Source organism: Pezoporus occidentalis, unplaced genomic scaffold (assembly GCF_034315485.1).
Source record: "Pezoporus occidentalis ecotype Australia unplaced genomic scaffold, CSIRO_AGI_Poc_V1 ctg194, whole genome shotgun sequence".
NCBI classification, from domain to species: domain Eukaryota; kingdom Metazoa; phylum Chordata; class Aves; order Psittaciformes; family Psittacidae; genus Pezoporus; species Pezoporus occidentalis.
In genome coordinates this window covers 615,713-642,588 of record NW_026913791.1, presented here as the reverse complement: position 1 = coordinate 642,588, position 26,876 = coordinate 615,713, and the positions used below count along the sequence as shown (strand labels likewise).

Genomic DNA, 26,876 nt, shown 5'->3' with positions numbered 1-26,876 from the left:
CCATTAATAATTATAATGGAAACTTAACACTATATGTGAATAAGGATTGATGTGTTTCTAGTTTTTCGTCTTTAAACTGTGACCATTTCAAAGTCTGCCTGAAAAATAGTATTGATGATTCTCTTACAGAATGTGCAATAAACTTCTGAGATGTTTCTTCTGTTAGATTTTTATGCAGACATGCTTTGGAAGGTTAAAACCTTGAAGAAAGAAATGTCTTTTTCTGATCTGAGTGGTTGGTTTGTTAGCTTTTCTCCCCCAGGAAACAGCAATATTTCAGACTAACCCAAAATTAGTTTGTGTTCCCTAAGAAAACTGCAAAATCATTTATTTGAATAGCTCTAGTCTTAATGTGTATCCTCTGCTATAGTGTATTCTTGGTAAGACTGTACCCCTCTGATGTTCTGGCACATTTTCAAACAACCCAATGATAGCTTATATCAGTTTGATTCTCTATTTATTATCTCAGCATAAAGATGGAAACAAATCTATTTTCTATTTGTATCAGCATGAAGCTTTGTTTCACATAAAAGTATTTTACTACACTTCACCTGACATAGAATCATAGAATAATCCTTGTAACACTTTCTGAGTAGGATGCTGTAAGATTTCTCTAAAAGAGGGAAAAATATGATCTCAGAGGGACCAGCCCTTCTAAAGAGAGTGAAAGGTCAATGAACAGCTCTTTAGGATTTCTGTTGTCTTTACCTTTCCCAAGAGTTTTCACAAACAAATTTTGGTAGAATACAGTTGTCAGCACTGTAAAACACTGAATGCCCGTACCTTGCAAAAAAATGTGATGTTATAGGGCAGGAGTTGTCAATAACAAGATGTATTTTCTACTCTGAAGGGCTTCTTAAATCATGAAATGGAGTGATAAATCTAAATTTTGGAGTCAATGCAGGCCAAGACATAATTTAAGCACTGTTTTAGTTGATTACCTAGAGAAACAGATGCATCATGTGAGAGTGCGCAGGATTTGGAGAACTTGTAACTGAGGCAAGGGTATTGCTGTGTGAAAATATCCAGGGTTGGCTGGCACTAGGCAGAGAGCATTATATTGGCTAGCAAAGCCAGGTATCAAAATAAGGAGAACTATGTACAGCATGTATTTATTTTGTACTTGGTAAGCTAGTCTTTGATCTTTCTGAGATGATGAATATTCTTCCTACAAATTGGGGGTTTGGACTCTTTCTTAGTATCACTGTAAGGTTTCAGTTTCAAGTTAGTCAGCACAGATGATCCAGCTTTCTGTGCGCAGCATCTGGTAGGTAGGTGCTCCCTTTATGAGGCTTTGGCAAGGGGTGTCTGGAAAAGGTGGTTAACTTTATAAGTCCTTTTTTTTTTGTACTGTCAAGAAACTCATTCAGAAACTGGTTGAAACAGACTGCTCCATGGTCTGGAACAATGACAAGAGAGCATCACTCTGGGAGGTGGGCAACAGTGCAATTTTTTGGGTTTGCCTGTGTCTTGCCTGGCATTGATAACCTTAGGATCACAATGCTTCCCAAACATTGTGACTTGTATGCAACATGAGTTGCTTTGTCAGCTGGAGCCAACAATAAAAGCTCCTACTGGGAGCCCTTGGAGGAGGAGAGCACTGGCCAAGCTCCACTGATGAATGTAGGTGACTTTTACACACATCCTAGTTTAGCTTTTCAGAGTAAAGCAGGCAAGCCTTAAACTTGCTTGATAATTCAAAAAAGACTTCAGAAAACCCTGACCACCTTAATATGGTACAAAGAAGAATAGTAGGTACGAAGAGGGTGTGAATTCTAATTTCTTCAGTTAATTTGCTTATTCCAATGCAAGCCATTGTGATTTACTTCCCAGTATGGTGTTGCATGATGACCAATAGACGACATTGTGCTGTTAAATAGCTGCATGTGAATTTTAGCATCTGGATTCACATTAGTATGTTTAGGTAATTACTTAGTCCTGTATGCAGTCATATCCCAGTTTGTAGACTCACTTGTACAAGCGTTTATGTTCTGGTACATGTAAGAAGAAATAATGCATCGCAATTGGTATGGTGGAGACCCTGGAGAGTTGTAACAAAAGAGATGTTTAATGGCAGGGCTGAGAAAGAATTTCACAATAAAACAGCTTATGTCTCCTGTACAGGGAATAGTCACAACCATGTGCCAGACTTGGTTTGATTTGGCACTGAGAGACTTTATCATAAAGGATGATGTTACATGTGTACAGCCATATGGAGTTGTTTGTAACCCCGAGTATTGAAGTACTCTTTAAACTGCTTTGGTGATGCATGGCCCTAAGTTAAAAAGAAGGCATTAAGGTAAAAGTCAAATCAAGTTAGCAGTAGCTTTTTATAGACTTCAGAGATGATCAGTCTTCAACTCCAGATGTTTAGCAGAAAGTGCTGGTACAGTCTCGGGGACTTTGCGGGGACACTGAGTGCTTGTCATCCCATGCAGACAGACCTGGTCAGGCTGTACTTTGTGTTGGGCGGGTCACAGAAGTGACAACTGCAGTAGTGAAAACTAGTGACATTTGGTGTTCTGCTGGGTGCTGTAGAGCTGGGTGAGGGTGCCTTTTTGGCTGGTTTTTGAGACATATGAACATTATTTTGCATTTGTATTCCTATGTTACCTGTGGCCAGCATAAGCTCACCAACAGATGAGGGGAGTGCCTTCTTTGGTCTCCACTGATATCTTTGCCACACAGTGGCCAAGTTCAGCATGTGAGATGGAGGATGCCTCCACTGAAGAATACCTTAAAGCAAGGGTTGCTTTTATGTGCTCTTTGAAGGTTTGAATAATCTTCAGCTGAGGAGGAACTTGAACAAAGGTCTCTTATTCCCTAACAGATGGTCCATAACTGTGTATTATGCAGGAAGTAGGCAGCAATACCTCTCCTTCCCATGCTTTTAATGAAACAGATTTTTATAAGAAAAGTTGTAAGTATTTACTCTTGGCAGAAGGATGTTGGAGTAGTGGCGAGATGTTCTGTAACTACAGAAAGTGTTTGTATGAGATCTTCAAAGATGTGGTTTATGAAGTTTTTAAGCTGAAGGCATTATTTCAGTCCTGGGGAGGGAGGACTCATTTAGGAAGTACAATGGAAGCACATTGACTCCTGCTATAATCATTGTCGCTTTCCACCTTCATTCTGGAGACTAACATCAGCCAATTCAAGGCTGCTTGACCTCTTGAAACAGCAGAAAAAACATGTAACTGATACAAAATATTACCACAAAATTCAGTAGTAAGAGAAGAGGAAGTGCCAGAATTCAATCTGAGGCTTTGGTTTCAGGTAGGAGTCACTTGGTTACTGAGGAGCACATGAGCTGTAATAAGTGAAGGCAGTCGTATTTCCAAAGAAATAAATTCAGTTGAACACCTTCCTATGAGGTTATGAGTGTTAAGCTGGGGGAAGGGAATTCTGGGTGTAATTAGCATGTTAAGCATATGTGACCATTTACTCTTTTCCTACAGGGAATATACTGTAGGTGGAGTCCATCCAGCATAGCTCAGGCTTGTTTGTTTTGCTTTTATCAGTTTGTAATAGTCATTTAAGAGCACACAGATTCAAAGAGCAATCACATGGAGGGTCTGCGGCAAGCAGTGGGAAGACACAGATCACAAATCTGAGAATGCTCATCAATGACAGTCTCTTTCTGATCTCTTTTGTAAGAGGATAAGAATCCTCAATCGATTTCCAAGTTTCACTCACCAGGGTATGTGAGAGACAGTGATGGGGGCAACAGAGACAGGATTCTTCTCAGAAAACCTTTCCCAGGGAAGATGACAAAAAGATAATTAGTTCCAGGGAGCAACTATTCCAGTGAAGTAATTAACTCTCCTCCAAGGGATTACTTCTATGTATGTCAGGAACTGCTGCCACACCACTGTGGGTGGTGGTAGGTATCAAGTCCAAATGACATGATAGATCAACTTCAGGGAATTTTGAAAAATTAAACGGAAAACATATGGAGACTACATGGAAGGCCTCTTGGTGTGAGCAGCCAGACTAGAGTAATAGAAAGAGGGGTGGTACCCTCCTTCCTGCTCATCTTGCATCATGTTTGCCTAGTCACAGGCAACAGTATTGCCATGTTTTGTATCCTACCAACTCTGCAGAGGAGGTTATCTTTTAAAAATTGAAGGATCCAGTTTGAAGCATGACTGACCATTGAAGGCTTACTTGAGCATATCCATTTTTTAATATAGCTTATTTCCTAATGACTGTGAATACTTCAGTGGACAACATCAGCCGTTTCCAGATGTTAACAGAACTGGGGAATTCAGATAGACAAGCCCATTCCATTATTTCAAGAAATAACGGAATGAAACTGGCTCTTGGTCCATGTTCAGTGTGCTGCTGGTATTTGCTCTGGGATGAATGAGGTCTATTTTTCCTTTATTCCTTTTCCTCTTGAGACTGATTTCAAAGTAAGACATGACAGCCCTAGGTGATCCTGCCCACCTCAGTGTGTTCCACACTTTCTGCTTTATGATCTTCTAGATATATGACATAACCTGGTCCATACCATTGAATGCCTATTATTTTTTTATTTTGTTTTGTTTTTTAGGTGTTTTTTGTTTTTTTTTTTTTTTTTTTTGGGGGGGGGGAGGGTGTGTTCTTGTTAAAAAGAAATCAGTAGGGCCACAGGTCATATAGGAATAGAAATGTTAAGTCTGATTTAATTAATATCATTCTCTAGATCTGTGGAACTATTTGAAAATATAAAAATTCATAGAGTTTGGATAAATCAGGCTGAGTTCACAGCATCTATGCTACAGAATGCTGCACTTGAGGGTAATAGCAAAGAAAGCAGAGCAGCAAGATTACAAAGGACACGTTAGAAAGCTCTGACTCAGAAGTAATTCAGTCTTCTCACCTGAGCATCTCTGCTAAGTACAAGTTATGAATTGCACTGTTGTAGTTCTGAATGGTATTTAAGAACTGCAGTGAGCTGTTTTACGCAGCCAGATGCCATGAAGGGCAAGGGAGGTCAGTGTATGGGCTTGGATACTTCTTGAATTTGTCACTTTAAAAGTGAACATGCTCTGAATACTACAGTATGCATGCTCCTAAGCAAAAGTCTTCAGTGGGAATTGGAGGGCTTGATACTAACAAGTTTATTCTCCAGTGTTATTTTGTTTCACTGCCCTTTGCTGAAACCTTAACCAAAATGTACTACTTTTTTTCCCTGTCAGTGGTTTGCATTTGAAGTCGCAGGAGGAAGACCACAGCTATAGGAATTTGGGTTAGAACACTTTGCTTTGGAGGTCATTAATTCCAGATTTCAGTATTGTTCTTTTGCTCTGTTATTGCTACAGTGTTGAATGACTAAAAAGTCTGGTTATTATACTTTCAGGAAGGTGTTTTCTCTTGTACTTCCCAACACAAATCTACATGTTCACTATTTAAGTTCTTCACCAGGTAACTCTGCCATTAAAATCAGTGAGACAAATATAAAATAATTTTGAAGTTTAATGTGAAGAAATTGAAGCATATTCAGTCACAGAAAAGCAGCTAATTATATGAGGTTTTTATATACGTACACCCACAGAACACATATGTATGTACCCACACTGGTGGCTAATTATGCTGTAGGTTATCTAATAAGCTCAACTGTTTTGGATCCTGCTTTACTTCTGGATTTCAATGTCCTTATAGGAATATCTGAGATGAAATTTGCTAATCCAGCCTGAAGAAAGAAACCCTTCTAGCTTGTCATAACATGCACCTAGTAATATTTCTGTGATTCTCATCTGCATTTCAAATTTCAAGATATTTTTCATTTAAGAAGACAAAAGGTTTATAGCATCTTTTCTCCCATAGTTCTCTTGTTGTTTGTGGAACAACATTGCTTGCAGTGTTGTGTAAATGCAGAGGTCAAGCTTTCAGAGCTTTGTTTAGTGTATCTGCCATGTACTGTGTTGTACCTCATAGCCATAGCAGCCTGCTAAGCCTCTGGTCAGGTGTTCCTGAATTATGCCCCAAGTATTTCATACAGATCAAAAAGCTGTTATAACGCCATTTTATTTTTACTGTAGATTTTTTTTTTCTTAGCTCTTTTCAGATGATAGATGGGATTCTAGCTGTGTGTTTCTGTTGTAACTGTGCTTGTGTTAGTGTTTCTTTCTTGTTCTCTTAAAACCGTACATGAACATTTTATTTTGTATGATGCTGAGTCTTGTGAGGCAGATCATCATCTTGGTCATGTTGTTGTGATGCCATTATAATCTTAATAGTAAAATGTCTTCTGCTTATTTTTGAAAGTGGATAAGGAGACACTAATATTATCCAGCAATACTGTCTAGTAACAGCCAACTAGAACTGAGAGTAACTGACATTTAGGCCAGTGGTTTTTTTTTCTTTAATTTACACTGTCCCAGTGATTTAACAGTTGTGTCAGTATTTTTCCTGGTTGGATGACTTTGCTCCGTTCTCTTGCATGATGCTGGGAAAATCTTTGTAGCTATTATATCACATTGCCTGATGCCTTCATCTCTGTTTTGCATCCAGTTTTCTTACTGTCTGCTGAGGTCATGTCTTGGTCCTAATCTGAGCATTAAATATATTTTGCTGTCTTGTATTGTGTGATCTTCTCTTGCATGCAGAATGTAATCTAAATTATTGTGTAATTCCTTTATATGACACCCTTGCATCCCTTACTACCTGTAGTTCAGGTGACCCTGTACTTGGAACACTGTCCATTATCACAGTGGTCTCCAGAATTCCTACAAGTGCTACCCTGCATTTAGGTTTCCCTCTTATTCTACATTGTATTTTCTATCCATTTTTCCCCCTCTGCATTTTTGTTCTGTGGTTTGTTATATTAGGTAAATTCTCTGCTCTATTCATGGACTTCACTTGGGATGTGAGCTCTGAGCTTTGCTTATTTCTTGGTTAAAAACTTCTGTGGCTATTCTGAGGATTTTTGGAACTTTAAGGAAACATAAACAGTCACTGTGCTGTCCTCACAGCATTTACTCTGTTCTCGCCTTCCCTTTGCACGTGCACACACACATTTTTCTTCTCTAGCAGTCGCACTCATGCAATCAGGTCCCAGCTCTTGGAGTTGATCTTGCTGAAAATAAATTTGAAGAGGAAAGAGTTTAGATTACTTCAAGCTGTAACAGAGCCACAGTTTGATTGCCTCTATAAAAACCTGTAATGAAGTTGGTTCATCATTGAAGTTGCTAGTCTACTCTGTGACTGGAGAGCTATGTACAGTAAATACTTCTGGATAAAAAAATTAGGGGTTTTTGTTATTTTGGTTTTGCATAGATCTTCCTGCTCTCCTATTCAAGTGTTCAAACCTGGTACATCATGCAGCTTGTCTTTCTTCTGTCTTTCCTTCCCTTCTGTGTTCTTTACGTTAACCTCTAAGGGCTTTCCAGCACTTCTTTTGTATCCACAGTCCTAGAACAGGACTTTAATCCATACCTCAATTAACCTCCTTCCCAATTCTCACTTTGATTTTTGCATGCATACAGGAGCAATTCCTTTCTGAGTCTTTTTGAAAACAGAAAAGAGTTTGCACCATCACTGCTTTCCGTGCGCTGTTGTTTTCCCCCACCAAACACTGTGTAGCAGCAGAGGTCCATGTTTCACTGCTGAGGTTATCGAACAGCATGATACAGCACGATTGCCACCCAAACAGCTGACAGACAGCAGCCATTGCTGCTTTTATTGGTGGTATTGCCCAAGTTCAGGAGTCTTCCCTGTCCTAGAAGTGTACTTAAGATGTCTCCCATTGTGAAGGTATCTGCAAGAGCAGAGAGAACAGTTCTGCTCTCTGGGAATGCTGGCAGATGTGCACCCATTATCCCAGCTCTGGATGTGCCTGCATCCAAGAGCAGGCTACAGCCAGCTTGATGTTGCGGAGGAAGAGGGTGAGCAATGCAGTTCTCTACTTTTGCTGTTCATCTCTGTAGTTCTTGCTGTAATGACAAGTAGAGCTGGCTTGGATGAGCAGTGTATTTCCAGGTGTTTTTTTTTTTTTTGCTTTAAAAAACATCCCTATCTTTCTTTAATGGTTTTATTTATAACTAATTATAGTACTATGTCCAGGAAACAAGAGTCCTGCTTATCTCTGGGTATCAAGGAAATACCAAAGAAGAATATTGCATGGAAACTAGAGTACACTAAGGTCAAAGAATAATAATCTCTTATTGGGGTATTTGCTGCTGAAGACAAGTGGCTCTCCTGATGATAATATAATTAAGAGCTTTTTGTAGTAACCAACCCTGCCAACTACATACTTAGTAAAACTACTGGTCCTTACTTGAAATGTACTCTGATGTCTGTGAAAGTAGTTGCCAACATTGCTTGAACTGCTTCATGATGTCATGCAGGTAATGAGTTTGCACCCCAGTCAGTACTGTTTTTCAGCCATGTCTTGAACAGTCAGTTACAAGTAACAGGTAAGAGCACAGGCTTGGTGTAGAAGATGGTGAAAGAATTTTGTCTTATGATAGAAATCTGTTCTAGCAGTGCTAGCCCAGGTTTTAGAAGCAAACTGCAAATGTGGGCCAAACACTTCAACAAATGTCTCCTGGAAATAAAATATAAATGAATACAGAAAAGATTCAAAGCTTTAAATTCCCATCTGTGTGATGGTGATGTCTGGGTGTTAAAAACCTTGTCTTCGTTTTCCCTCTCTCTCTCAGGTTCTTCCTCTCAAACTTTGAGTCCTGATCTAGTTTTGTTTTGCCTCTTGGAAGTTTCTTCACCATTTTTTTGTGAACTGTAACATGCAAACAGTAAAGCAGAAATGTTGGTGTTTAGTGTTTGTTTCTTGCTTTCCAGCTGAGATAATTTCCTCTGGCAAGCCATCTCTCCTTGCTGTATTTACTATTTTCTAGCGCTTATCTGAATACATTATTATGATACTACAGGGGCAATCTCTAATGTTATTCTAACTTGGCTATGGCCAGTCATCCTTGCTACTGCTTTGTGCTGGTTTGGAAAGAGGGAAGGATGGATGGAGAGCAGGTGTGGGGGGAAGAATCCCAGATCTTTCTCTGCAGCTATTCTCAAGGAGAGACAGAATAGCATTTTAAAACTCCAAAAGCTTTGCTTAAAGCAGATTGACTATCTGAAGTATATTCAAAGCTAAATTCTCCTGCCCCTCCAGTGAACTTATTTTGGAGAACAGTATTTGTTTTGACTGTGCATAACAAAAGCTTCAAGCAATGCAAATAATGGCTGCCTTCTGAAACCCAGATAGAAATAAACTGGGCACTGTGGAAATGTAAATGTCACTGAAATCCCCAATGGGTTTAAGATACTACTTTGAAAATTCACCAATCTGCTCTCACCTAGGGCTTATGCTTGGGATGTTATGTTACAAGGCAAGAATTTCACTGTAGAAAAAGTTTTAATTTCTGTTTGTGAAAACAGAATTAAGCACAAATCTGTCAGCTTTTTACAGAGTCCTAATGCCAGTCTATTTAACTGAAAGTCAGTGGCTTCATGCCTTTAATGCAGAGCTGCTGTCCCTCAGAGGAATTGCTGATGCTTCACTTTGTGGGGTCTAAAAATAGTAACCAGGGGAAAGAAAGAAGGAAATGCTCCCAAAAGTCAATAGTGATAATTTCCTGTCTGACTATGATTTAACTGAATTCCACACCCCACTCCCCTCCCATATTACCCCAAGACCTTTAGCCCTGACTGACTTTATTGTTACAGCCCTTAGATAACAGCAGCCACATGGTTCACAGAAGGAACGTGTGACTGCAAAATGTGATACCCTTCATGATTTTTCCAAATGGGAAAATCTTTACTGGTTGCTGTTATACTGGATTAAGATTTTTTACAGGACTGCAACAATTTTCTTTATTCTTGTCAGGAGAAGGTAGGTAAATGTTAACTCGCAAAGCAAATTGTCCAAGAATACGAAGGATATGACAGAGCTATGACTTAAAAAGCTGTCCTTCCTGGCACTTCAGAACCAGTTGCTCTTCAGTTGTTAATGACCTCACTTAACAAGTTTATATCTTTTAATGAAAACTCTCTCAGGATTGTGATTTATACCAAGGACATAAATACGGTCCCGGGTAAATTCCAGTGGAACTGGCCATTTCTCCTGTGCATGCATTTCTGGAATGATACTTCACTAAGGGAATTGAAGGAGAGGATTAGTCCAATATAATTAAAACTTTCTCTACCCCCAGCTCCAAAATCATGCACCTTTACTTTAGGAGTCTTTAACGGTAAAAGACAGCTGCATTTTGGATGAATAAAATAGAGGAACTTTGTGTTTGCTGCTAAGTATTCCATTTAATCTCACAGGAAAAAAATCTAGATCATCCATGTACTCTGACACTCCCTGGTGTTAGTAGCCATCCTGCTTGCATGCAGATTCCAAAATCTGAGGCTTTTAAGGACTGGTTCAATTTAATTTACCTTGTTCTGACAGCTTCTTGCTTCCATGACTGCTATACAGAATGCCTGAATGGGCATGTAGTCAATCTTAGCTCCTAGAATGTATTTCTTTTTCAGAACTGATGAAACCAGTTTATCCAAATGCTGCTGTAAATTTTATTACAATGGAAAGCACAGTAGGTTTATCTCCAACTATAAAGCTTTTTCTTTGTTATGTACTGCAGCATTTTAGAGAGACAACTGAGCTATGGAAAGACTTCTGTCACATCTTGATAAGGAAAATCTTGGAAGGCTTTCAAAATAATAAAAAATGTGATAAAACTGTATTATGGTGTGCATGACAAATCACAAGCTATTTTTAACGTTGATACTTCCTGCTGAATTAACAAAAATACTGAGTTTAACACTAATTATACTAATAAATCCCTGGGGGGAAAGGAAGTGTGGAGTATTACCCACCTGAGGATGACTAAAAACATTTTCTGTCTGAAATGTTTTCTATTTAAAATATATCTCTTTATACTTATTTTATTCCCTCCTTGGTGTTCACATACAATTCTATTTGCACTTTTGTTGCAAGAAAATCAGGGTGTTATGTGATTTGCAAACATTAATAACCATGCTATCAATAATAAGAAAAGACATAAAAAATGATAGGCTGGTAATCATCCTTAAAATATAGGGGCAGGGAAAGCTCTTTACTTATCTTGTACATTAAAAATCTGCATTATAAACATATTTCACTTAGACGTTCTCAAATGCTTTTGGCTCTAGGTTCTGATTCCTATGCTGCTGGGATGCGGGCTGTGACTATACTGTAATAGTAATAAATATGTACTGAAACTGCTGAGAATATTGTTACAGAGGTCTTTATATTGCAGTGAGGGAGGAATGGTAGATACAAAGGTTTGTAAATGATGGTGTGACTGAAAACATGGTAAATTTGTCCTGGAGATATGCAACTTACTTTCAATGAAAAGTTTGCAAATTGAATTATCTTTGCAAAGCCTGGTATCTTACACCGAAGGCCACTGAGCCAGTGAAGACCCTCACTGGCTTAGAGTGATGTATGGCAGGATTAAATTGCTCAAAAACCTGGCTTTTTAAAAATAGTCAGACCACCAAATCTTTGTGTTTTACCTCTGTAATGGATGCAGGCATCTTCCATTTTCAGCCTGGGGAAACCTAATGGAGGACTTAAAGCTTTTCTGAAAACTTTAAAATTACTTTAACTGAAACATCAGGATCAACAGGGATCATAAGTTGTCAAAGTTAACAAACGTGCCACATTTCTAATTGTCCAGGGACCATTAAATGGACTTACTCTGAGACTTCTTGTTTCTAAAGTTATTTGAACTCCTAAAATAAACTTGGGTTTTGGTCGGTTGGTCTGGTTTTCCCCTGCTCAAATTTAGCATAACCATGACATACGTTCTGTGTAGCTTCTAGTTGAGAAAGGGTTCATTGATAGTGATGATTTAAATTGTATTCTGTTAAATGGCAGAGTTGGTAGATTCGGCAGTCAGTATTGGCTAGATTGGGGTTTGTCATGGGACAGGATCTTGCCTCTCCCTGCTGCTAACACCTATTAGGGAAAGGTTGTCCTCTAGGTCTCAAAGTGACTGCTTTTGTGTGAATTGCTGGGTTTTGAGGAATGGTGTCTTGGGTCCTGGGAGTTAGAAAGCTTTACTGGTAACCCTGTTGAGTGTCACTGTAATGGTAGGAGATGGAATTTATGCCTCTGGTTTCTGGGATACTAAAATAAAAATTATATTAAATAACAAACCTTGGCTCTCAGAAGTTAAATGCCAAGCTGATTACCTCTGCAGTCTTAATTTGGTTAAATTATTTCCTAAACATTATGCAGAGCTCTAAATAACATGATTGGGTTTTGTTCTAATGCTCCTGACTTGTTTACATGCAGAGGTTGGCCAGATGGCAAGCAAAGAGCAGACATTTAATATTCTGTTTGCTCCTCCTTGCCCAAGTGTGGCCCTATGCCACAAGTTGCTTCATGACGGTGAAAGCATTTCCTGAACACAGGATGCCCAATTTCCTAATGGATGCTCTTATGCTATTCACTGTAATATGACAAATCCACATTAAAAGTTATTACTATTTCATAGGAGAGACAGTCACAGGAAAAAATGGTTAGTGTCCATTAATGCTGCTGTCCATTATAGGTGCCTAAGATCTCATTTTTCAGAGTACTTGGCATTATGTATCAATTAATGTGCTCAATATATAACTCCTATTACCTTCAACTGCAGCTGCAAGTACCAAAAGCATCAGTGAATAAGCCCTTATAGTTTCAAATTGGGAGCCTAGAAAATGAGGGAAAGTAATACTAGTGCCTAGTTATTAATTCAGAGAGCTCTGCAGAGGTTTTATATTGGAGACAAGTTCAGAATCTACCTCTTCACAGCTGCTGTCTTTCAATGATTTAAATCAGACTACTTCTGCAGTTTTTCCTTAAAACCATTTCTCATTTGCTATATAATTTTTTCCAATAAGTGAAGCAGTGATCCTGTAGGAAACAGTGTATTCATGTAATGCTGATTCACTCTCATCCTTTATACGTTCCACCTTTTGAACTAGAAGTGGAAAGACAACTAAAAATAAAATAAAATTAAAAAAAAAAAGCTAAAAAATCCAAACCCACAAGCCAGAAACTTCCTTTGGGGAAAGAATTGTGTGATCATGTCATTTAAAAATTCAGAGAGCTGTGTTCCCAGGCTGAATTCCTGTATTTCTTTCTTGTGTTCAATTCTAAATATTTAATTGCATGTTTTTGAATAATATAATTTGTGTGTGAAGCAATTCTTGTGTTTGGAACCCAAATCCTTAAAGTCAGGGTCTCTGGTTGTTCCAATGAGGCAATATCCAAAAGTTTGCCAACTCATTAAGGACCTTAAATCCTTGTATAACTACAGCTTTTTATCTTCTAGCTGAGTATTACACAGCAGTGCAGAAAACTCAGAGGCAAACTCGTCAGCTATAAACTTGTAGCATTGTGGTTTAATTAAAAGCATTACACGGGATGTATTTTGTTAAAAATCCCGTATGAGAGCTATCAGTGTTTTGGAAGACCTGCTCAGGAAAAAGGCAAAGCTATATGTTTATAGTTTGATATGGATATGGATTCTTCAAAGTACAGCAAAGTTTTTGCTGCTGGCACTTTGCATGGGTCAAGGTAGCTTAGCTTTAATAAGGTAGATAATTTCTTCTCTTTAGATCCAGTGGAGCAAAGTCTGTTGCCGTTAGGACACAGCATAATAGCTGGTTAGTGCCTCTAAAGGCTTCAAGAAGACTATGAATTTAATAGAGGAGTAGGGTATCAGTTTATTTGAATTCAGAGGAGTAAAACTCATGATTCAGGATCTGAAAGCAGCTTTTAGTTTTTCTGTTTCTCAAACTGTGGCTAAGTAAGACTTTAAATATGCCAAGAAGGGAATTTCATTGAAAGAATCTTAATGGATTTCAGTATGATAGTTCGATTCGTTTTATAACTCAGGAATCAAGTGCAAAATGAGGTTTAATAAGTATGTGGGTTCTAGGAACTTTCTGTCTCTGTAAATCTCTCTATATTTCACCTTTGTTAACAAGAAAACATTGCTTAGTTTTCTGGTATATAAACCACTTTTTTTTTATTGCATGTCTAAATATTGAGGCTGTAATTGAACGAAATAGTGCTTCAGATTTTTGTCTTGGATATATTTTATTCCTAAAATTGTTATCATGTTACATACCCATTCACAGCACACTAAAATAATGCCAACTCATAATGCTCAGTGAACCAAGACCACAAGTTACGCCTTGTGTTAGTTTATATCCTGTGCATGCTTCTTGCCTTAGTAGAGATAGTGCAGTTCATAAATTGTTGCAGAATATGACCTGTTTCTGATTACATTTGTCTGTTCTCTTGAAAGCCTGTGACTACAAGGAATTCTAAACCCTGATACTGAGATTAGAAAAAAGTCCTTTGTTTTTGGCTTTCTGTTGTGCTGGTTTTAATTAAAAATAGAAAGTTCTGGACAAATCTGCCCTCAGGATCATATTTTTCTGGACCCCAGCCATATTCAGAACTCTGTCCTGGACTCCTATCCTGTCTGCCATGCTGCTCCCCGTGTCTCCTGAGATGATACGGGACACAGAATCTGTTGTCCCTGGTGGTGCATGGCACCTGCCTCTGGCTTTCTGTTTATGGCAGAGCAGACTGTTGAGCAGTGGCTGCTGCTGTCCCTGCTCGGAGCTTTGTTGCTGTCAGCCAGAGTAAGGGAAGACCTCCAAGAACCCTCAGAAGATGCTGACAGTCATCACAGTGTCTACACAGTGCCTCTTAAAAGGATAGTGTCTGGGGCTCTAGATAGGCAAGGTGAGTGCCAGTTGTCCTTCCCCTATTTTCCAGCTTGTGAAGTAGATACGGGTTCCTGTTTTCCACAGTCTCGGCTTTCTCTATCAAAAATAGGATTCTCAAATTCCCATTTAGCTCCCAGCATGGAGGCTGGTTTATTTATTTTTTTCCTGGAGGGAAATTCTTTTTCAAGACCAAGATACAGCATTTTGCTTCAGAGTTTTGTAATGATATGATGTGTAGCAGGCTGCTGTTGAGCGAGGTGGCTCAGATTTGGCAGTGCTGGGGCTGAGCTCCTTTGGGTATTTCACATGAGAGTGGTCAAAAACTTCCTGCACTTCTTTCCCTCCCTAACCCAAAATTAATTCATTCCTTTATTAAATAAATCTGTCTTTACTGCTGTGCCTTTAAGGTTTTCCTTTCAAGTGAAAAGAAACATTAGATAAAGTCTCAGGAAGGGATAGGGATTGGGTTTTCTGTGTGTTGTTTATTTTTTTCCTTTTCCAAAGGATAGGCAATTTGGATAGCTACAGAGCTCAGCCCATAACAGCAGTGGATCTTTGGAGGAAGCATGAGGGGACACTCTCTCCTACAGTTCAGGAGAAGGTATTCTTCTAAGTTGAAATGCCGGATTTAAATTTTCTGTTCCAATTTAAGAGCCTTCAATACTGTGATTGAAATTGTTGCTGGTTCCTTTTACTAAGCTCCTTTTATGTGAACAGCTGTATTCTCCAAGATAAAATCTCATTAGAGGGCAAACTGACACGGATGTCTCCAAGTGTGAAATAAAGTTTTTGTGATGTTAGAATTAGATGTTATAAAAATAGCAGGAGTGTGAGGCATTGATAATGGGAACAAAAAATGTAAAAAGTGAATAGTGGAAAAACCAAATATGCCCTTGGCTGAAGAACTTGCAAGCAATGCCTGTCAGCCAGCCATATTTTCTAATCAGCAACATTATCTTTAAATGACAGTGCATTTTCAAACACATCATTTAGCTTTTGAATGCCCTTCAGAATATTACTGGTAGGTTTTCTTTTCCTGGAGACTTCCTAGTTATATATTTCTTTATCTTACTATTTTTATTCAGGCAAAACAGCTGGTGGCACAAAACGAACACAACACTCTTCAGAGTTGCTTAGGCTGTTTTAACTGGAGGAGAGCTGCTTGGGGAGATGGACAGTGCTCTTCGCCAAGCACTTCTTTTTGCTGCATTTTAAATTCAATTTGTTCTGTTAAAACAAACTTGCAAATAAGAGATATGACATACACTTATTTCATTAATACTAAATAGAGCAGTCTATTGTTTAGTGTAAATTATCGCTATTTAATAAGCAACTTCAAAGCCAGAAACTTGATGTTCTTGGAGTTGGAATAAAAATAAAATGACAACGTTCTGAAAAGATTACTGATTTGTAGGGTTTGCTGTGTTCTGCTTCCAGGAACCTCTACAGACCTTTGAGTTTTAATATTTGTATATTCATGCATTTAAAAACAGTGTTTTGTATTTTCTTTTGAATCATAATAATGTGTGCTTTATCTAAAAGCTATATACTACAGATATACAATAGACTATATCCTTTATTATTCTACAGATACTAACTAGCATTTACCTTATTCAAAGATTTGTCTTGTGACAGAGAATAAATGGAAATTTTTTTTTCCTAAACTACCAGGTCTGGCCAAAACTTGTGTATTTCTTTTCTTTTAAAAGCATGTTTAATTGAAAGAGAGTTGGGAGGCAAGGATTTGAGTGTGTTTGTATGTGTGTAAGGAGCCAGGGGGAACTCGAGAACATGAAAGGTCTGGAAGGGCTCTGTGGCTGTGCTGAATTGTTACCATGACACTGAATAATAGTGAGGTGATGAGCTGAATTTCTAATAACATTAATGGTGCTGAGCAGCCCATGTCTCCTGCCAGAAGAACATGTAGAAGTAGAGAAGTAGTTCACAACTAAGCTTTCCTCTTTTTCTTGTTTTTTCTTCAAATGTGGCATGATGTGCACTGATGTATTGTGCTGAGCAAGAAGCTGGGTAGGGCAATATACTTCCAGTTGGGCTCTTTCAGTAATGTGTATCTGGCATGCTTGTTTGAAGCTCTAAGGATTTTCTGAAAAGTAAATATAGGATTTGGGCTGTATCAACTCCCATGTGTTCTCCTCACCTTCTGAACTTCAGACAAAGTGAAGCAGGAGCTCACCTCTTTTTTTCTTACCTGAAAAGTCAGGCTCATGAAAAGGTTTAAACTAAAATTACATTTAACATTTGGATAACCTGATAAGATTTCCTGTTCAAATCATATGCTGCTGTCTTTCTACCATCTTGTCTTCTACCTCTGTCATGCCACTGGGCTGCTGACTAACTTAGGTTGCTTACCTCTAAAGGTAAGTTACACGAGGTAAGGAAAAACTGATACTGAAGATTGGGAAGAAGAGATAACAATAGAGCAGATCTGTTACTCCACCACTGACTCAGGTTGCCCATGAAGGGTGAGAAGTGCTGTGTTGTCATGCCTGTCTGATACAAATTTGTTGAGGCAGCAAGTGTTAAAATAGTTTCCTCCTTTTGGGTGCATTTTCACTAGATGAGCCACTGTCTGATTTCAACAGTTAGTGAGAAGATGATAGTTCTCAGAGTTTCTCTAAGCACTCACTTTTAAAATAGAGAGAATGGTTTTAACAATGTCTAAATCTGTTACCTACTTGTGAGGGTTTGGCTTTGAAGCTCTTACAAGAGGTAACATCAGCTGTATGATGTCCCTTCACCTAGCAAACCAATCCAGCAGTACTCATGGCGCAGGCTGGCCCTGCAGAACTTGCTCTGTTGGAAGTACAGAGAAACTCTTACTTGAATGCTGGTATTGTGTAGCTGTATTACCCTTGGCAAATGGGGGTTTAATCAGCCTTCCCCACAAAGGATTGATTTATTATGACAGAATTAGCTTTTAAGACCTAGAATTGCAAAGAGTTGCTGCCCAACCAACCATATTTTCCCTAAGATTGCTCCCCCATACAAATGTATTGGAAAGGTTTGAACAAGATGGTAAATATGCAAGGTGTTTGTCCCCAGAACTAGCAGTAACATCTTAGTGTTATGATGACTCAGACTTGAAAGGAAGTTTCATGCTCCCTCTGATATCCCTAGCAGGCAACAACAACCATGTTAAATTTGTACAGAAAGTTGTAGGTGTGACTGAAATTTGTGTGAGCTATGTTTGACCTAAAGCTGATTTCAAGCGCATTTAAAGTTCAAGTAAAACACTTCATGAGGCTCATGGAAAAGATGTGTTGACAGAGTTTGTTTGCTTTTTCCGTTTGGTGGATGCATTTCCCCATGTAGTTTCTCTGAGGTAAAATTAGGTAAGCCTAAAACTGGGGTTTCTGCTGCTTTTTGTAGTGATCTCAGCTGGAGTCACACCTTCCGTTCTTGTCCTCAGGAGCAAATAAAGTGGAATCTCTTGCTGTTCCTTACAGAAAAGTGCGTATTTTTCTAAAAGGCGTGCGTTTAGGTTTTCTCTACATTAAATTGTGGAAGAGAAAATTCAAGTTTTGCCTGCATTTGCAGGGAACAAACACAAGAGTTTCCTATGGCTTGTGCTTACAAGCGCCAGCAGAGCATTTTCTGAAACACTAGCTGCTGCTGCTGCAAGGGTCCCTGCTGGCTGGGAATGGCCAATAGGAGCTACGGCACCCTCTGCATGTGGTGAGCCACTCATGAACACTTGGAGCACTTTTAGTATTCCAGGAAATGCATTTGACTGTATTTCTAAGTTTTATAGAGGGGCTGTAGCTGCCTGTTGGGCAATCTAAGAAATTATGTTTGTTATGCCATTAAAAAGGTGTCCTAGTGACATCCCAGCAGGCTGCTGGATATGAGGTGGTTGGATTGTGGTGAGTCACAGGGCAGGAGGGAAGGAAGGGTGGCTGTTGCTGGAGTGAAGTAATGATGTAATATCTTTAAGTTTAATGTTCATTTACAGAAAGTCTAAAAGTAAAAGGTCCACATACTTTGTCTGATGTGGTGTTTGGAATCAAAGTCTGTCAGAGAAATACTTAAGACACCTACCCATATCTCTGTATTTCCTCAAGGAATATCATTCACTGGAAATCCCTCAATGCTTTGGACATATTGAAATGGTTGAACTTTTCAGGACTATATCCAAGTCTCATTCCTTTTGCCCTTTACAGAGTTGGTAAAGGTGGGAGCTTGGAAGGGGATGGAGTATCTTTCATTTGTTTCAGATGGAAACGTTTCCTAAGCCCATTACACAGAGGGAAGGAATAGTTTCAGTTCCAGAAAAACTGGATTCTTCACTGCTGGAGAGAAAAATAGCCTTTTTTTTTTTTTTAATTGGAAACAAAATAGAAAAAAAGTGTATCTTATTAAGAACCAGAGATTTGGTGCATAATTCCTTATGAATAACTACTCTTTAGAGAGGCACAAACTGTAATCCAGAATGAGTTAACACTGATTGGTGGTAGCTTCTAGCAGAAAAAGACCAATGGTCCCTTTCTCACAAGCTTCTTCCACTGATTCATTGGTTAAATATTTCCTTTTGTTACACAACTCTTAGTTAGAAATTAAATTTTTTTTTTTTGTCTCCCCAGCAATACTACAATTTTCATCTGGAGCAAATTTCAGTTGAGCAAAGAGGTAGATTTACAGTGGTGAGAGTTGCTGAGGAGTTTGCAGGACCCATGTAAAATGGTGGTGCTCTGGAGGGGTGGTGCAAAGGCCAAAGACAAATTGGCATCTCCTTTGAAAGGGCATGGTAAGGCAGCCAGGGAGTGTGGCCTGTAGAAAACCTCCCCAGCCCCTTTCTGTTTTTTTTGTTTTCTTGGGGAGGATTTGCCCCTGCGTGGAAATGAGGACAGCTAGTTCCTTCAGTTTCAACCTACTTTCTGTCGAGAGAGAATGCACCTGAATAGTAGAGACTTGCCAGACATGGAATAGAATTGGCTATTACAGGTGCAGCTCAGTGCTAACACCTTCTGTATTCCACATATTAAGGAGCTCTGTGGTGAGCAGTTTCATAACATTAACTGGAGTGTATTGGCTGCATGTAAACAGGTACCCTGAGTCACTGCAGAGAGGATGAAGACATCCGCTACAAGGAATTTATTAAGGGAGAGGGAGATGGTGTGTGTTAAAGCAGCAGGAGTGAAGCAATGTAGCACACAAGGAATACAGGGAAGGTGCCAAGTACAGAAAATGCAGAGGGTTCCAAGATGTAGTAATGAGAAGTACCGGGAAAACAAAAAAGGGGGAGAAAGAGACTGCAGGAGAAGTGACAAACATGAAGTAAAACCTCCATATTTGTTTGTATATATATAGTGTATATTCATACAGTACACAGTATGTAAGATAAGGATTTGAATTTGATGAGATAATGCAAAATGAACTATTTCTTCAACAGCTGTATGTATTAATCTGCAGTTAATCCCACAACAGTGTAGAAAAGTCCAAACATAGTTCAGAGAGCCTGTATCAGACTTGCACAAATAAAAATAATACCTGCCTCCTGAAAAGAAAAAAAACCCTCAAAACCCAAGCAAAACCAAACCCCACAACACAAAAAAATACCCACACCAACCCACACTTTCCATTCCCTGTGATGTATGCCAGCCCTTTACACAAAAAGGTACATGCAGCACAGCACAGGCACCTCTGGTGGGATACTTGTGTTTGTTGCTGATAACGATCCTCTCTCATAGGGAAGCCATCCGTGCAATGAAAAGTGCTGAACCATAACAAGCAGCGTAAGGATCTTTTCAGAGCCCAAATGATTGATAGAATTTGGACTTTCCTGACCGAGTGGCAGCAGCTGTCTCCTGAGAACATGTAGAGTGGCACAGGGATTAATTATAAGCATGCAGCTTGATTTGCAGCTGTTGCAAAACATCTGCATGCTATAGATTGCTATTTGTACGTATAGTATTGTGCGAGAGCGTCCTGGAGCTTACGAAAATACATGCTGGAGCCATGAATCAAACTCGGTCATGTGACGGAGGGGAGGTACTGGGCTGGCTCCCAGCCAGTGGTAGGAGCTGATGGGTGGAACGAACGGAGCATAAAAAGACTAATATGACTAACGGATCCTGGATGCGTGGTACCCTTATTTGGATCTACAGGAATGTAGGCTCTAGCAGTTCTGCAGCTCTACCAGCCTTTTTCCTGACACTGGAACTGCTGCTCACAAAGTAGAATCCTGCTGCTCTGTGGCAGGAAGGATAGAGAAAGAACATGGCCTGCATTTTGAAGGTAAATCTCTATCTGTTGCTTGAATGCATTGTTAGAGAGCCCCTTGCTGCTCAGAGGCATGGATTCGGTATGGTCCTATTGCATCTTCCTTGTCTTTCTGAATACTGGCTTTGTTTTTCAAATGAATATGGAGAGATTCTGCAACGTACAGCTGTGCTCTGCTTCCCTCTGCCATTCTTCTCCTCTTTCCCTGCATTGTCAGAACTGCAAGCTAGTGGGAAGGGAAGTGTGTACCGAATAATAGGAGGGGGGGTGGTGAGGGGCTCTGGTTTGTCTCAGCTGACTTTGAGCTGAATTCCTTCAGGATCAATAGCATTCGGGCAACAGACTTCCTAGTACAAAGGAAAGAACTGAAGGAAGCTATTCTGTTTTTCACTGACTGTGCAGCATTTACTGCTTTTAGAGCAAAGGTTGCAGATGTATACAGCTGTCCCAGTTGCTCCCTAAGCACACACTCCCCTGCTGAATTTACCTAAGATCCACAAGCTCCACACAATTATACTTCATATTTAACCGCATTTACTAATTAAATGACCTATTTTGTGGAAGGGTTTTCTCCTTCATATCAGCAAATATAAGCATAAACTTACCATGTGATCGTATGCTTTCTCCAGCCTGCTTTCCTCACAGAGATAAAAGTATTTGCAACCAGCATGTCATGGAGATGGAGGGAGCATCACTAGTACTAAGTATTGAATGAAAGGGGAGGAGGCGGAAGTGCAGTCAGTTGAGAACAAACAGCGTTTGTTTCCTTGCAGTGCTGTCACTTGCAGGGAGTCACTCTCCTGTGCCTGGCTTGTTGGAAGTGGTTTGTTTTGGATTCCTTTGCTGTGTGCCTTGCTTCCTACAGTGTATATTTTGAATATATTTTTGCTCTGTTTCTTTTAGTAAATAAAACTGATCTGTGAAACTTTTGGTATTTTCAGTCTGATCTTCTAACAAAGGATTGATTATCCCAAACTTTGGGATGGCTTCTTGTAGCAGTCACCTTCAGCGCATCAGCAAAATTGGTATATAATAATAATAAATAAAAAGCTTCTGCAGAGCTTCAAAGCAGTACCCAAATAATAAACATTCCTGTGTCTCCTTGGACCGAATTCTTACCACTTCTTTTATGGCATTCAACTTTAAAAAAAACTTCTTATTTTACTACACTGCATTCCCCTTTCATTCATTCTCTACTCCTGGGTCTCTGGTACATGGGTGATTTTGAGTTTTATTCTGTGAGCATGTAGGTTGTGGCAGTTAATAAGGATGGCAAAAACTGCTCTGAACTAGCAGGTTCTGCTTGGAGATAGATAGTAACAAACTCCTTTGAGCCGACAGCACTGACACGACTGTGTTGTATTAAGCTTTGGCTTGAGGTGAGGAGATACGAGCTCCATGAATGGAGCCTGGTTTCATAAAGATAAGCATGTGCACTCCTGTTTAAACACTCTCTGAATGACTTAGCTTGGACCTGCACATGATTCAGAAGACAGAATTTCTTTATATTTTTCTAACCATGTGGAGAAATCGCATGCAAAATCATCCCTCTGGCCCTAACAGTTAAATAAGAATATCCTTTTACAAAAAAAATCCTCTGCACAGTCTGGTGAGACAGCCTGCCATAAGCAGGACTTTTGAAGGGCTTGCCTTTTAGACTTTGCATTATAACACAATAAATACCTTCCCTTTGCCCAGGCCTGGAGCTCTGTTTGGTTGTGGTTCTGATGATTAAATTAATAGATAAATTGGTAGTCCATGACAGATAGCCCTCTGAGAGCTTAATTCTTAATCTTGTTAATACAAGCAGGTGCAAGGATGAAAAGTGAAACAGCTATGTGAAGATTAGTTTTGCCATAAGGCAGGCTGGACTTTCTCAGACAGACATCCCATAGGGGTAATTTAAATGTCTAGATAGGGATACTCAACAGCACTTAAGTTTTAATATAACGCCTACAGGTACTCCTCAAGCTTTTACCATAACAAGGAAATTCAGAATAATATGTGTATTTTTATGTGACACCAGGCTAATTCCTTCCTGAAAATACAAACCTGTTAGCTTCAGCCCCCACATTTCTGAAGGTTTGTCCTGACTTTCTCATTATTCAGTCGCTAGCCTGTGTTACAAACATTAAAAATATAATAATAATAATAAAAAATATCTGTGCTAGAGGTATAGATTTTAAATAAGTGATGGTACAGTGGATTGAAAGCCAGAACACCTGTGTATCCTTACCTCTTCAGCCCTGAGTGCCTCTGTGGCCCTGCCTTGTGCCATTCCCTGCCCCTGTTGGATATTTGAGTTCTGTACGTGTGAGAGTTTAATATAAATAAGATTGGAGAGAGATGTCTGTAAAGTGCAAAGAACAGAAGTGGCTATTAATAATTAGCTGGAGTTACTTACAACAGTTGAGAGCGTATTAAAAAAGGTGTGTAACCTTTAGACACCAAGATCTCCTTTTACTGTGGCTGCTGCATGAAATAATCTCTGTGTGTAACCCTTGTAGAAATGCTTGGGAAGGTGATTCACACTAGGGCACGTGCTGTCTCTGTGGTGGTGTGCACTCTCCACAGGTACGATTGGTAGGGCTGGTACTGAGCAGGGCTCTGGAGGCTTTGTCTCACAGTAAGTAGCGAGACCTCATTAAAACTCTTGAAATGCTCTTTTGAGAATGAAACCTCTCTTCTGCTGATGAAATGCAGAGAAAGAGGCAAGTTCTGAGATGTAGGATGTGTTTTTATTTTTTTCATCATGTCTTTAAAAATTGTGGCAAAGGATCTGAGTGAAGTGTAGGCATTTCTTGGAAGCAAACAGTTGATCATATGCCTGTTACTATGGTAGCTACATGCCACCTTGCTGATTACTAGATTAATAGTGATTATTATTTAGGTCGTCACTATTGACTTTAAAGATGCTGAACTCCTCAACTTCTACTGTACGAGCTGCTGACCTTTTAAAATGATGACAAATGTTACTCAATAAATTATTTCAAAGAAATTCTACTTTTGGCATAATGGAAAAATGATGCTTCAATTTACCTGTTGTCCTACAGTGGATGCAACGTGAATGATAATGATACTCTGTACAACGTTGATACACCCCACCAAGATATTTTAAAGCAAACAAAATAGGTAACAGTTCACACATGTTGCACTTTGCAGGGGATTATTCCTTCCCCTGTTTACAAACTCCTCTTTTTAAATGGAGGTTTTTGAAAAAGATGATGGGGGTGGATTGTATCATCATCATAGTACAATTTTAACTGTGTAGGCTTAATGTGGTAGATTTAATAAAAGAAGTCCATGCGTGATGGGCCCATACAGTAAGGACTAAGCATGAATTCTGGGAAAGGTTTCCTTCTGGTTTGTGTGCTTTGTATTCACTGTGAGGTAGCAAAAGGCACTTACTTCATGTGCCTATAGACAGGACATGACATTCGACCAGTAGAGATCACAAGTGAGTTGAAACCTTCAGTGAAATCATGTGGTCTAAATAATCTTCGGATAATGTGAGGTGATGTTCTTATTACCACAGCTGATTGCGAGCTCTCTTAGAGCAAACAGGTGGCCAACTAAAATTTGAAGTCTCTTTAATAGTTTCATTTTTTAATCTAATTCAAAGACTGAAAGAACTGTTTTGCAAAATGTGACTTGCAAGTTTCAACCAAACCAACCCCTTCAGCACATGCCTGTAGCAGTTTTCTGCAGGATGCTGTCGAAGTTGATCATACCTGTGTGTTCAGCTGATTGTTTTGCATGTTTGGTTGCCAGGTTATCTCAGATGGTTTAATTAAATCCACAGGTTGCATTCCCTTTAGTTCACATGGTAAACTATTTTTGACAGGAATTTTCTTTGAGAGCTTTCTCTGAGTGTTCAACGGCCTGTGTTTGACTGTGGTCTTCAGACATTGCAGTAATACGGATATCGTTACTATCTACAGGCATACGCTCCATCTGCACTTTTCATAGCAAAGCTGATCTTGTTACATTAAGTTTTCCACCCTGGTGAGTAGCTGTTCAGAGGGAGGAGGCAGAAGGTTCTATAAGGATGTGGTCCTGCTGTTTGTATGCTTGTCATTCTGGATATTTAGTAATTAATTTGATTTTTTTTTAAACCTCTGTGCACATGATGGAGGTTGTAGATATTTCCTCCCAAGTTTCTGTGTCATCAGAAGCACATTCCTTGTTTTACTTCTGCTCTCTTTTGCCTGGTAGGCTTTGTATTTCACCATCATTTGATTCACTGCTAGGGATTTGAAGGATGCAGGGTCTTCCATCGAGATGACCTCTATATCCTGCTTGAATCGGCTCCAAGATAATTCACATACTGCCTCAACTGCTAAATTGTCTGCAGCAGTATTTATGCATGACATCCATCTGTTTTCCTCTGCTGAGAATTGTACTTGGATCCTGTTTGATTCTCATGCTGTGCTCTTTCCTCTGACATGACAAGAGCTGAAGAGACCGCAGGGAAAGGAACAAAGTTGACCTCCCCTGCTCATGGGAGGATGCCCATCTGTGGGTCATTTCCCAGCAAAGACTAAATTTGCTGCAGGTTCACTGGAATATGAACTCTCTTCTCAGCCTGTCTTAACCTGATGATGATCAATAGGTTTGTGGGATGTGGTATTTCTGTTGTGACTAGAATCATCCCTAGGAATATGTGGTAATATCTCTAGGGACTGAAGGTGTAAAATACACACAGGTACCCTTTATGAGGTACATACAGATGAGTTGGAAAATAACAGGCAGATGCAACAAGGAGTTACAGAAAACAGAAGTAATCCTGAGATTACTGCCTCAGGAGCTCTGAGGCACTAACCAGGTTTCTTGTTGGATCATTCTATCCTTATTTGCTATGGCTGATTTTTCCCCTGCTGCACCCCAGCAAAACTAGTAAAACTCCACAGTTAATTCTTTCTGATGCTCCTCCTACACTGGATAGTTCTGTTTTCAATGCATTTCTTAAAATTATTCTGATTCTAACTAAAATACTTTGTTGTTATTGCTGTGCATTATTTACCTCTCAATTGCTCCAAAGTGAATGAAGCTGCATTAATCGGTCTGGCAATGTGCAGGGCTAGGATTTGCTCTATCATGGTCCACTGATGTTTAATTACTATATAGGAATTTATGGAGTGTAGTACACGGAACTTTGTAATTTTTTTTTTTATTATGTTGGCTTCTTGAAAATTTAAATTTAAAGAAGTATAAAATAACTTTTCATTCACACAACAGCCTTAAACTAATTATACATTAAAGATAAAATATCTGCCCCTTCCCAAGCAGAAGGAGATGGCAGTCTAGTCAGTTTAATCCTACAAGAGGACTTGCTTTGGCTGAATGAATTTGATTTTGATGTCCATGTAGGTAAGCCAAGACAATCTCCAATGTAAGCATACTTTAGGTGGTTTAAAATTCATTAGAGGTGTAAAAACTAAAACCACAAAACCACCATGAAATTAGGAGCTGTCTCATGCTTAGAATTTTACATTTAAATAGTTATGTAATACATCAGTAATGAGGGAAAGGTTTTTGTTTTGCAGATCATCTTTTAGCAATGAAAGGTGTCACCCAGATGTTTTAGATTTTCCCCTGACCAGGGATACACAATTGCTGTGCCCATTATCACAGGTATGGAATCACCTATAAAAGGTAATCTCATAATTCAGCCTTTTTGGATTTACATGTGAGCTTCAGTGTTTTATGTCTCATTCTTTTTTCAGTTTTCATTTTGATGTGTCATGAATGCCAGATAACTTGACGTGTCATAGGATGACATAAAACATCATAGGAAGCAGCAACCTCTTTGACGTAACGTACCAAACCCCTTGAGATGAAGGAGAGATGTGCTCTTTATTTCTTGTGAGATGTCAGCCAGAGGGAAGCATACTTTGTTTTGTGACAGTAGC

General features: G+C 39.2%; 2 protein-coding genes across 4 annotated transcripts in view; both read left to right on the top strand.

Annotated features, from left to right (window-relative positions):
- EBNA1BP2 (EBNA1 binding protein 2) overlaps positions 1-26,876 on the top strand; it is a 498,012-nt gene that overhangs the window by 33,084 nt on the left and 438,052 nt on the right. The gene's annotated exons all lie outside the window — the stretch shown is intronic.
- Positions 1-26,876, top strand: part of ST6GALNAC3 (ST6 N-acetylgalactosaminide alpha-2,6-sialyltransferase 3) — a 253,727-nt gene that overhangs the window by 1,131 nt on the left and 225,720 nt on the right. The window contains exon 1 of one of the 3 annotated variants that reach the window (XM_062617246.1): positions 20,497-20,979. The exons of the other annotated variants lie outside the window; for them this stretch is intronic. Coding sequence (XP_062473230.1) covers positions 20,962-20,979 — 18 coding nt within the window. The 5' untranslated portion in view covers positions 20,497-20,961. Of the gene's footprint in view, positions 1-20,496; positions 20,980-26,876 lie in introns of those variants that run through there. 3 annotated transcript variants of the gene reach the window in all.